The 12,578-nt window shown below is 35.7% G+C and overlaps 1 protein-coding gene across 1 annotated transcript in view; it reads left to right on the top strand.

Annotated features, from left to right (window-relative positions):
- The window catches only part of KIF18A (kinesin family member 18A), a 30,842-nt gene extending 20,911 nt beyond the window's left edge, over positions 1-9,931 (top strand). Inside the window, exons 13-16 of the mRNA XM_009873529.1 lie at positions 5,642-6,125; positions 6,662-6,766; positions 9,035-9,144; positions 9,786-9,931. Of these exons, the coding sequence (XP_009871831.1) occupies positions 5,642-6,125; positions 6,662-6,766; positions 9,035-9,144; positions 9,786-9,931 (845 nt within the window). The remainder of the gene's footprint in view (positions 1-5,641; positions 6,126-6,661; positions 6,767-9,034; positions 9,145-9,785) is intronic.
- Positions 9,932-12,578: the final 2,647 nt, after the last annotated feature.

Here is a 12,578-nt window from a genome sequence, read left to right as displayed (position 1 = left end):
TATTGTTTTCCCCAAAAATTTAAAATGCTTTAAGTCACATAAATAACTTCTCAGATTATAGCCACTGTCACCAAGAGGCTGAAAGACCTAAATTATTTCTGCAGATTAGGAAAATCTGTGAAAGCAGGGCCTTAACTTCTCTGGGTTTCTTTGGGATTAACTACATTCCACTAGCTGATCCTGAAGAAAGAAGTCAAGCTAGTAATTGATGTGGAAAAACAATCTAAAAAGAGTAAAGGGAAGGATGGCAAAGATGAAAGGGTAGAGATTTGTGTTCCAGATTTTGCTGAAAGTCTCTTGCAGAAAGAAATTTTGAAAAATGTATCCCAAATGTGTTTGCTTTATTGCATGAAGTGGTTTTGGTATTACCTTGTTGTAAGATCCTTCTTTCTATCAGGAGTTTGAAAACACCAAAAAACTTCAGCTGTACTCCAGTAACTCATAAATCTCTGTTTCTAATGAAGATTTCTTCCTTGGAAAGGGTCTCCTATGTACTAAATAATATAAGTTCGTAATGGGAGAGGGAAAGATCAAGGTACTCTCTGGCTGTTCATTCGACATCTGTTTCTATGATCGGTTTATCAAGTTAGTCAATTCTAACTAACCATCAGTTTTAGAACCTCAGAACCTCTACTCTACTTTCATTATGAAGCTTTAACATGGGGTTTCTGTAACATGTCTTAACTATACTTTCTACTGTACATTAATGGGAAGATTTTTTTTTTAAACAATTGTTTCATTAATGTATGCTCCTATTTTTAAGTGTCTACCCACACTATTTATTCTGGCCTTAATTATAAATTAGAACCGATTTGTAGAGGAAATGCTGGGTTTCCACTATCATTTTTGTTTACAAATACTTTAAATTAGTTGAAGTTGGTGTATGTTTTGTGAAACCATAAATGTACAACCTTGTAAACAACTCAACTATTTGCATCTAGTAAAGCACAAGCTATGAGAACAACTTAAGTTCATTTAAAAATGTATTTGTGCCCCTATTCTTGGGTGTTGGTTCATGGAGAGCCATACAGTATTCATAGAGTATGCACCGATAGGTAGAGAGCTTTGACTGGTACTTGCAAGTATTTCTGTGAATGGGGAAGTTCTTGGCATCATTTCAGGCATCCCATTTCCAGAAGCCTTACGGTACATTACCATTGAGAGAATGGAATTGATTCACAGAGGGGGGGGAAAAAAGGCATCCATTACCTCCCCTTGTCACAAACATCTGAAAGTCAATTTATTATTCTGCATGGCAGGATAAAAATGCTGTGTAGTTGCATGTAGTAAAAAACTTGATTAAAAGTAGGTAAAGCACATCTTGTATATAGGAAAGATATGTCTGATGTTGAGCAGCTTTCTCACAATTTCTTATATGACTCTGGTTTTTTTCTCATGCTGTTAAAATAGCAGACCTTGCCACCAGGCCTTGCAGGAATTCAGCCTGGATGTTAGCCTTTCTCAGTTCACAGCTGTTGTTTGTGAAACTGTTGTAAAACTGGCCATCACAGTGATGCCTTTGGATAACATATGAATATTAAATAATTGAAACTCATTTGCTAGACCTCATTTGCAATTTGGAATTCCATGAGTCAGTTGTTAAAAGAATGGAAAAGTATGATTAGTGTTGTAATTGGATCAATCATTGGTAGCCCAGAAGTGTTTATTGAAATGAATGCATTAATATTTGATTTCACTTTAGCAGAAGAACCTGGTAGACTTTATTTAGCACAGTTTCCAGAAATAATTCCCTTATGCATGTATTAACATGATTTCCAGAAGAAGTCTTGGCTATTATTTTGTCCCAAATGTCAATTAGAACTAACCCAATCCATCAGAGTCATTTTGTCATGAACTCCAATCCCTTTTGATGTGACTCATGTTTCACAGATACTGTATTCTGCTTTTCATATTAACTTGCAGGGCTGTAGATATCTAATATTGCTATGTTTCTCTCTTGATAAATCAGTTCTTTTGAGTATGATCTGTCCTGAAAGACTACAACAAACTAGTGACCAAAACCACCTCATGCCATTTGCTGGGGAGTGGTTGATCAGTGGAGGATCACTTTAAGTTTTCCAGTTAAGAAAAACATCTAAAACAATTCTGAAAATTATATTTTATAACCATCAGCCTGAAAGTAAAGATTGACAAATATGTGGTCTATTCTCTAAAATATATTTAGAATAATGCTTATGTTTAAGGAGAATCATCTTAGCTGAAAGCAGTAGCTAAGGAAGTAGAACTTCTAAATTTCTCTTTTAAGCTACTCCATCAGGTTAACTGCAGTTGGTTTTGGAAAGAAAGCGGTGATTCATTTTTGTATGTGAAATAAAAGGTAAACTTAGTATCACTGAATCATGATCATTCTGAAGCAACAGATTGAACTGGCTATAAAATGTGAAGCAAATACAAACCATAAACATAAACATTTCCTTGCCTTACTATGGAACAGGTTTGGACATTTTCTTTAAAGTTGGAATGCGTTGTTTGTCTTTCAGCAGAAAAATAATGACAATGCTTAATGATTAGTATAAGGCACCTGTTCAGGAACTGGTTAGATCTGTTCTTTAAGAACATATGAATAGCCTTGCTTGGTCCACTGCTATGTCATGTTCAGCACCTGCACTGAGCAGTTGCCGGTAACACCCTCCTGAGCCAGACAGGCTCTCAAGAAGTGGCTTTGTGGCAGCTGTAGCTGTCTGAGCCCGTTTTATTTAAACTTCTCAGTGGCTGCTGTTAAAAGCACCTGCAAAAAAACAAGCAGCTGGCTTCGGTTTCTTGCTTCCTTAGTAAGCCAGAAAGAAAACCCCTGACATTCCTTTTGTCGGGTTTTGGTTTGTTTCGGTTTCTTTTCAGTGGGCTTAAATGTTTTTCTTGCTTTAGATCATAACTGTTTGGAGCTATATACAGTGTAACAGCAAGCTAACATGGAGTTGAGGTGCCAGGTTTTGGCACATCGTATTTGGTTTAGCAAAACCAAGTTAAATATGATGTTGGTGGTGATGTTTTTTTTACTTTCTCGTTTACTGTGTTAGGAGCAAGTTAATGTTTTCACAAAAAGCTATGAGAAGCTAGTTTTGTTTTAACTTTGTTTTACAATGAGCTTCATTCCAGAAATAAATGGATTTTTAAAAATAGGTCTGGGTTTTTACTAACAGCACTATATAGAATTGCCGCAACTGTCTTTTTATTAATGTACTTGTGTTACAGTATGAAATATTGTTCATTATGATGAAATTCAACAAATTATTAACGTTGGCAATACTTTTGTGTTCTTTGCCTATTTAGTTCACAGTTTAAATGGTTGCATTTACAGTTAATTTAAAAATGATTCCAGTATTTGTCCTGGAGAAGCTTCTAAAACTTGGCACTCTCACCAAAATATATCTTCAGACTTCCTGCCTAGTAACTTTAGGACATTAGCAAAACCTCCGTGTCTTACAGTAAGCAAACTTGCTGAAACTGGAACCTCCTTGTCCTGTAACAACAGACAAATAGAATTCTGACCATTATTTTTCCCGAAACAGACACTTTCAGATGCATATAAGCAAGAGGAAAACCTAATAAATTAATATTTTAAAGTGTGTCCTGAAAGGTGTAATGGATATTTATTTTGAACATTAGATTGGATTCCTTAGACAAAGCTTATTCTTGTATTTAAGAATATAAACTATTAAAAAACATATCTTTAAAAGAAAGTTTGGGCCTCAACGTTTGGTTGTGATGACAAGAGAATATTTTATGGGTTTTGCATGAACAACATAAATACTAGTAGAGGAGTAATACATAATACTAGTGCTAGTAGAGGAGTAATACATAGAGGAGTAATATGGTTCTTTGATTTTGGTTTCATGAGTACAAGTACGTTAGCTGAGCGTAGCATTGTTGACAGTGTCACAGTATCTATTGAAAATGATTTAGCAATAAGTTTCTTGCTTGTTACCAACAAAATCCTACTGAGTTTTTGAGAAAAATGTCTTCAACAAAGCAAGCTTGTATTATTTCTGGTGCAGTAAAAAATGTTTGGGAGCAAACAGGCCCTGGTTTACTACCCTTTCCATTTTACTGCTCATGGAGAATATTCTGATTTAGCTTAATGTTTGGATTACAATCAAGCTACTGTGTCTCACCAGCACTTCATCTGGTGAATGCTGACCATGAATTAGACCAAGACTAGGTGTGAAAAAATGATGTCTTTTGCACTTTAACAACAACAAAAAAATTCCTTTACATATACATACTAGCGTGAACTGAGCACAGGCACGCACAAATTTCCCATTTGGTTGTTTCATGCCAAGCAGTCCTGTCAGGCCTGAGTTTTCTGTATTTGTGTTTCTTCAGAGCTGAAAACAGCGTGATGGAATTGTAGTTGTTCATGTAATCATCCAGGCATCATTTCCCATAAGCGGCTTAGCTTAAATTAACCTGCTTTTATTGTTTATGCATCGTTGTATAAAATGTTGTTGATCTGTTGAACCATAGGATTTTAAACATTAATTGTTTTATCAGAAACAGCTGAGGAACAAATGTTTACTTTGTTTTTTTCAGTGGTTTCAGTATTGAACGGAGTTCTGGCAGCAAATTTTAGAAATATTTATCAACACTATTATATGAACACCATAGTTAATTCCTGAGTAACTTGCAGCAATTTAAAAAACAGGAACTCTATTAACAGTTTAGTTGCTCATAGGAATGGAGTAGGCAGTGCGGGAAGGGGAGGTATGATACTGTGGCTACCAGCTGAAGTTGGGCCAGTCTGTAGACATTTTGTAATTTGCACTGACACTTAAACATAGAAACACTTGGAGTTTTGACAGCTCTGTCCTACACTTTGTGGTTTGTTGTTGTTTTTTTTTAAAAAAAAAAATCCTTAATTTCTTAACTACTTATGTCACCACCGGCCTAGCCATTTGAACTTTGGTCTATATCTTGAATAAAAGTTTTCAGTTTTTTTATTTTAAGAAATGCCTTTCCTTTCTTTGGAGATTGCCTTTATTACCACCTACTTGAAAATAAAAATATTATGGCACTTCAAGAAAAATAGTATAAATCAGACTGAGTGGAAAGGGTCGATTACTGCTGCATTGCTTACTTTATTTTTAACAGTGGGGGTTTTAGTAAAGCACTTCTTTCTCCGAAGTTGATACTTGGATCCTGTCATCTCAATATGACTTCTTTCCCCTTTTGGGGGGGCCGGTTAGCTCAGTGGTTTGAGCGCGGTGCTAACAACAATGACAACACCAAGGTCACGGGTTCGATTCCCGCTCGGTCCCCATGTGTTGCCTGGTCTAGTCAAGAGGTGGCGTCCCTGCCCATGACGGGGAGGTTGGACTAGATGATCTCTAAGGTCCCTTCCAGCCTAGGCCATTCTATGATTCGGTGATTCCAAAACACTGCTTTCTCATTTGCAATGTCAAAGAATTTTGTCCCTCTAAGTGTTCCTATGTCCTTTCTTTTAAACAGTCTCTCATTCTACTGCGTGGTACTTGATAGGGAAAAAATGGCCATGATCAGGAGGCAGCAGTAGATTGCCATCATGCATCCTAAGATATTTCAGCAGGGAAGAGGTGAGGGAAAAGCAAAGTGTAAGTAGTAAATACAGGTGTATGTGCTAACCACTGCTGCCTTTGTTGCACAGGTACATCCTTTGGCACACAGTCACAAGAAATTAATAAAAATACACAACCAATAGCAGAATGTGCAGTACCACCCCAGAAAAGAACTAGGCGGAAGCTAATGGATTCTCCAGTCTCAACTCAAAGTCCTGCTGCATCCAAGCCCTCCAGTCTCCATCATCTGGAGGATTCTCTCACCAAGGAGATTTGCCCAATTGTGTATACGCCAGAGGTGTGCAGAAAGCCGGTACAAAGCAGCTGTCCACAGACTGTGGTAAAGAAGGCTTTAGACCTCGCAGGCCTTCAGGAAGCCAATGCATGTAATAAAGATGTGCCGGTAAAGAAGGCAAATATTATGGACACTACATGTGACATAATTCCAGAGCGTGATGAAGCTGGCATGAACTCAACAGTAATTCTTTATGAAGGGACAGGTGAAACAACTGAAATGTCTACTGACTCATCTATGAAGGAGTCGCAGCCATGCAGCAGTAGCATTCTGCAAAGGTATTTTCCATTTATATGGGCAAGGAATATTATCCAAATAATTTAATCCTTTTTATCTTCTCATCTGAGTTTTTCCATTGATAGCAAGTTTGTTTATAAACCCAACATTTTGAAAATCAAACCCTCAATTTTATTCAGCATCAGATTCAGTTCTACCATTATTTGTAATCAATGCTATATTAGTGACAATGGATGAAGTTGAAAGCTTATTGTGTTTTAAAAGATATGTACTAAAAAGAAAATACAACATTTGTTAAACTGTTTATAATGCTTTGGACAAGGTAGTTTCTCTAAGCCTTACTTTTCCTTTCTGTAAACTGAATAGCTTAACCTCTTTGGCATTGAGAGATGCCATTGTTAAATCTGCCACTTGTGTGTGAAGTCCTGGGAAGCTGCCTCAAGTAATATTGTTGAAATTAATTTCTGGTATTGTTTTTCAATTTAACACATGTATTTATTTATGGTTAAGAACAATTTCACTTGACTTCTACCCAGAACAGATTTTACTAAATATAATTTTAATTTATTTTTTTCAGACTTGGTCTCTCCTACTTAAAAGACAAAAATTCTACTTCAGTACTTGAGAAGCCCTCATATATGGCAATGACTTCTGCTGCTGAGAGAAAAAGAAAGGTATTAAGGTAAGATTAAACTAACTTTTCTGTACGTATGAGTTTATATGAAGTTGTTATGTTCTAGCTTCAGTGTCATATTTCAAACCTTTGGTACAAGTCATCTGGACCTCTGTATGAGGTGTTCTGACTCAAATATGTGTGACAATTCTTTTTTTTTTTTACTGGCAAGCTGAGTAGAATCCCTTTTTTTTATCCTTAGTTTAGGAACTTCTGTTGTTTTTACAAGTAGAAACTAGTTTCACGTCTTCTGTATCTGCTATCTACTCAAAATAGAAAGATGACGCACAATTCTGAAAAGAAAAATTCCATTATCAATTAAAAATCTAATTTGTTACAAAACCTTATGCCTTTGCTGTAACACATTAGAAACTATGAAAATAGGAAATGGAGAAAAGGCTTGACGATGCTTATGTGGCCAATGCCTTTGTTTTCCCGAAAATTTATTTCTAGTCTCAGTTTTATTCCTGTGATCTTCTCTGGGGAGAACTACTGTTTCATCACTTCTGCTTTAAGACAACTGTTGGAACAAGCTCTCTAGACCACAGGACATGGAAAAAACTTGATCATATTTTTGACTAATTAGCATCTTTGACATAGAAAATCTTCCTGGAAGATCACAGATTTATATGATCCAATTTCATGTTCCTACTCCAATTATTATTATTGGTTTAAACCGCTTTACTAGGATTGCTCTAGGATGAGGAATAAACTGTACTGTGCTAGACTGAGAAGAGACACATTTCATATTTTCAATTTTTCAAATAATTGATTATTAATTTGGCAAAAAAAAGCATCTGCTCTCTGAAACAGCTCGTTTTCTAGATTCTTTTTATGAACAGGTATGGGAAATTTTGGAGACTGATTTATCTTAAGGTAAATGTTGTAAGACTTTAGGAGTACTTTTTTGTACCAACTGTGTAACGATTTCCAAACTTACATGTGCTTGTCTTCCCCAAAGACTATCTCATCTTCTGTCGTGTTCCTTCTGTGTCGCAAACATGTATCTCCCAGTTTCCAAGCTAGAATAACACTACAGGAAAATCCCACAACTGTTATTCAACTTTGGGGGGTTATTTTTTTCTACTTCAGACTGTAAACTGTAAACCAAAATGCTTTATGGTGTTGTCTAGCAATTGGTGATGAAGAGAAGGAATGGAAGCTTCCTATTTGTGAAGGAGGAAAGGAAGAGGCTCTTCCTTTTCAGATACCACTTCCTGTCCTTTCTCTATGTTTTCCTCCTTTTCTCTCCCGTGCTTTCTCTGTTTGAAGTAGTTTACTCCAGTCAATCATCTACTAACATTAGAGTGAAAATATTTTTAGATATATCCCCTACATTAGAAATATAATTTGAAACAGTTGTGTTGCTAGGACAAGGAATAAGAGAGAAGTTGGTGATGATACAGAGGCTGCTTTTACTAAAGAGCGTTACGTAAGTTCTTTTCCAAAAGCATACAGGAATAGATCTTAAGACTGGCACAAGACAGGACTTAGTCTTTACTGTTTGCTGTATATTTTCACTTAAGTAGAAAATTACTATGAACAAAGTATAAGTTAGGGGTCTATAAAATGAGAATAATACAATATCATCAGAGGAATGGGAAAAGCCTAGAAAGTTGGGACATAGAGTTAGCTTGTTTATGAGGCTGTCTTTCAGAGTGCAACCAGGGAGGCAAGTGTAACAGGGTGAGATCAGATAGGTTCATAATTTTCACTGTAGATATTAAGTCTATCACATAAAAGTCTATACAATATAGGGGGTTTGTCTTAATGAATCTGAAACTATCAGAGCTTTCTTGCAGCTTAGCTGAAAAGTATTGTCTGCTATCAAGCTACCCCCTCCAGCTGTGTTGGAGGCTGTAGAAAAATTATTGCAGCAATAAAAAATGTGATTTGTTCAATAAATACAGCTTGGTCATTTTAAGGATTTTGTACATGTGTTAGAATTATTCCGCAGCATAATTTGTGTTCAGTGACCATCAAACTGGCTTCTGTGATTTCCAGAAATCTCTGACATATTGGTCTGTGCCTTAACCTAAGTGGCAATGTTAGTTCTTATTTTCACAGTTGAAACATTCGTGTAAGTTTTGGAAAAAGATGTTAATAAAATCTATGTATATGCACATTGTGAATAAATTAGTTTGTTCATACATTCTGTTATTAGCTACCAATGCTGGATAATATCTTTTAATGTATTTCTCCATTACAAGACCTAAATGCTGTAATGTAATTTAATCGCTTTACTGAAGGAAAGCTGTTTTCTGGCTATTTTTCTAGTTCTACATCAAACACTGAGTTAGGCAGCCTGCAGGACCCTGTTTCTGCAAAACGTGTTCGACAAGAGGTCTTACTGAGCCATAGAGCTCTGCGAGTACCCAAAATAGCAGGTAAGTGTCAAAACTTGAATGTATGGCCCTGCATGGGTAACTGGGTTTGTACAGGAGGTCCAAAATTGGGGGTGATGCTCAAAGTTTTGTCAATTTAACAGCATGTGTTGCTGTGCTCAATACACTAAGCTATCTGTCTGAATAGTATATATATTCATTAAAAAAAAATATGTATGTTTAGCCAGTTTTCTAGATTGTATATTATCAAAACTCAGTATTACTACAAGCTTTTTCAGAAAAACCTTTCCCCAAGAGTGACCACCTCCCTACCATGAGAAACTGCTTTCAGATTAAATAGACAAAACTTTCTCTGGTGACAGTGTCCATTTTTCAATATTGTTCTATTGTAATAAGGATTAATACAATTTTCACACATTTCTACATTTTTATATAACACTGTGCCTTTTTAATAGCATCTTGTGTCAACTGAGATTTTAATCATGTGGCTTTCTAGACAATTAGCACACTGAATTCATGAGCTGAGAATGCATATGCATTTTTGCATATCAAAATTAGGCTTTCAACAAGGACAAGAAATATGTGTAAAAATTCTTAAGCAAACTCTGAAAGAGAGAATCCAGGTAGGCCAAATTCTGCTTATGAGTGTCTCCTATTTATAATAACGTTTCTTTCTTTACTAGGAATTAAAACAAGGAGCTGGAAGCAAGAACAGACTGTGCCAAGAAACCTAGTTAGAAGCCTTTCTGAAGGACATGTAGTATTGGATGTTAAATCAAGGATTTCAAAAAATTCTTTACTTCATGTTTGTAAGAAAAATAGGATTTAGTTCCGAGTTCATCCGTATTTCAAGCAGGATTTATTGATAATAAATGAATTGCATTTCCCTCCTGTGAATTCTTTTGTGTTCAAGATGTCTCTCTCAGTAATGCACTATTTCAAAAAGAACCACTTTGGAAATACAAGGATTTTGTTATATACTAAAATAAAATAACTCCTTTCCTTGTCTCCTCCTAAAGCTTGCAAATATCTTTTGTATATTAAAAAACAAATAAGAAATTTCATTTGAACTTGGGAATGGTGAAGTGCGCAGTGTACCTCTTGCCGTAATGTTTGTAAGCATTTTCCTGCATTCAACTAACAGATTAATACAGTGCAAGTGTTTAAGGGGATCAGTGATGCTGTAATTTTTAGATGCTACTTTAAATTGCTTACCGGCAGTCAGTCTCAATCTTCTAATGAGAATTTTGTGATACACATTAGAAAAATTGTTTTGACCTGCTAAATAATTTTCACTGAAACTTCCTAAATTTAAAACTGTTTCTCGTTTGGAAGCAAGTCAAAACAGATGTTAACATTAAATCATGTTCATTCATAGCATTAGCATGCCAGTTTATGCTTAGATATGTTATCTTGGATAGATACTACCAATACCAGGAGACAAAAATGTTTACAAAAAGTGTTTTTAATGAAGTATTATATCTAATTTTTTTTTTAGTCTGTCTGTTTCTTGGCTGTAAATGTTCCTATTTTGTTTTTCAGGGTTTTTTTTCAATTCAATTGTAAATAGGATAATTAATTACTTTTAATAAATTTTTAATTTTATTAAGAGTGATATAATGTGAATAATGTGAATTGAACATACAGAAGGAAGTGCACTTTGCCTATTCCATTATGAAAAATGTCTGAATTCCTTGAAAGTGTTGTTATAAGTACACGTAGTTCATATCTTCTCATAATCTTTTCCTATTTAGAGAAAAAGTTACATGTAGTTGTATTGTAGCCTTGACAGCCTGATGACCCTTGGGAACATCATTTTAGTGTGTTTGATCTGTGCAAATCTAAGTGTATATACAGGAATTTCCCCAGACTAAGGAGAAGCAGAGGAAGAAACCCAGTAACAGTTCCCAGGGTGTCAAACAACTGTCTGCAGGAAGGAGCTTGCAACCCAATCAGTTAAGCGACATGAAGCACACTGTGCAAGAATATTCTGGCTTTCAGCAATAATAATGGGCTCAAAAGAACAAGGTGTGATGTAAGTAATTTCAGTAGAATGAAGAGGGAGGAGGGAAGTAATTTTGTTATTTCTTTAGCATGCTGACCAAGATTTTTGAATTAATTTTAACAGCTTAGAGTTTTGGCACTTGATACAACTAAAACTCAAGAGACCATACACTTTAGAGTTATGGAATTTCTTTCAGATTATCATTGTTTGATGTAAAATGTACACAAAGAGCTTCTTTTTTTTGTTCTGCTTCACATCTGCAAGAAGCGTGTTGGGCTTTGCTTGTAAATACAGTTGGAATGTGTGTTGCCTGTGTGGCATGTAAGGTTTACACATAAATGTTCCTAGCAACTTTGAAAAGTGTGTCTTGCATACCCCTGAGTGGAATTGATATTGATTGGCTTGCAGCACTTCCAGGGACAAAAAATAATATTTCTGAGAAAACTAGCACACCGAGATGAAAAGTGACTCCTGCTAACCAGGTGTGGATTACAAGTTCGGTAGCCGGGTATTTATTTGCTGTTTATAACTAACATGAATGAAGTGTTTCCAGAAGAGATAACAGACTGTAGCAGGTTTTTCATATTTGAGATTACTGCTCATTATTTTATTACGCACTATGAATACATCTAGACTTCATCAGCAGAAGGTGCTTCAGAGCACGTTCCACACACAGTGCCGGTGCAGAACTTTTCCATGCCCAGTAAGTTTATTTCAGGCTTCCAGTTTTTTCTTGAGTAGAAAGCAAAGAGTGTTTGGGAAGCAGAGGAGGTATGACATAACTCATTTCATTTTCTTGCCAATCTATGTTGCCTGTTACCTGTTGGCCTGCCTTTACAAACTAATTTAAGTAATAGCATTTGTCTGCAGTATACATTGAACTGATTTCGCTCTGTTGTACCGAGAAGTGTTATATCATGCCAGATGGGATATAACTGAATATTGCACAACATAACATGACTCAGGCTGAAACAAGAATTCAAATGATTTGGGTCAATTTAATCTTGTTTAGTGTAAAAAATAGCAGTAGTTTTAAAATAAATTCACTTGAAGGAAATGTTGTGCTCCTTAGCTATTCTAGAGTCTGACATCTTGGATACCTAACACTTGATAGGTACAGAATGAATCATACTTGCTGTGTGAGGTGCATGACAATTTCTGGATGTTTGGGCATATACGTGGCAATAGGAGCACTGATCTTGCCTCATCTTGTTTTCTTATTTAATACAGATATGTAGTTTATTTAAAACAAATATTAGCCTGACTCAAAAATTTCAGTCTAATATTCATGGCCCCATCTAGTCAACAGAATGCACAGTGCTGCACATCAATATTGTGAAACGTAGTCTTTGTGAAAGTTTCTCTTTGGAATGTTTGAGTAAATTTTGCAGTACAAATGTCAAGCGTCTGTTCATAGGGACAAATATTTTAGGGTATCCTGGACTGAGGCAGCCAAGTGTCTTGCACTGCA

Source organism: Apaloderma vittatum, unplaced genomic scaffold, assembly GCF_000703405.1.
Source record: "Apaloderma vittatum isolate BGI_N311 unplaced genomic scaffold, ASM70340v1 scaffold21017, whole genome shotgun sequence".
NCBI lineage: Eukaryota > Metazoa > Chordata > Aves > Trogoniformes > Trogonidae > Apaloderma > Apaloderma vittatum.
This window is presented reverse-complemented; position numbering and strand designations above follow the sequence as displayed.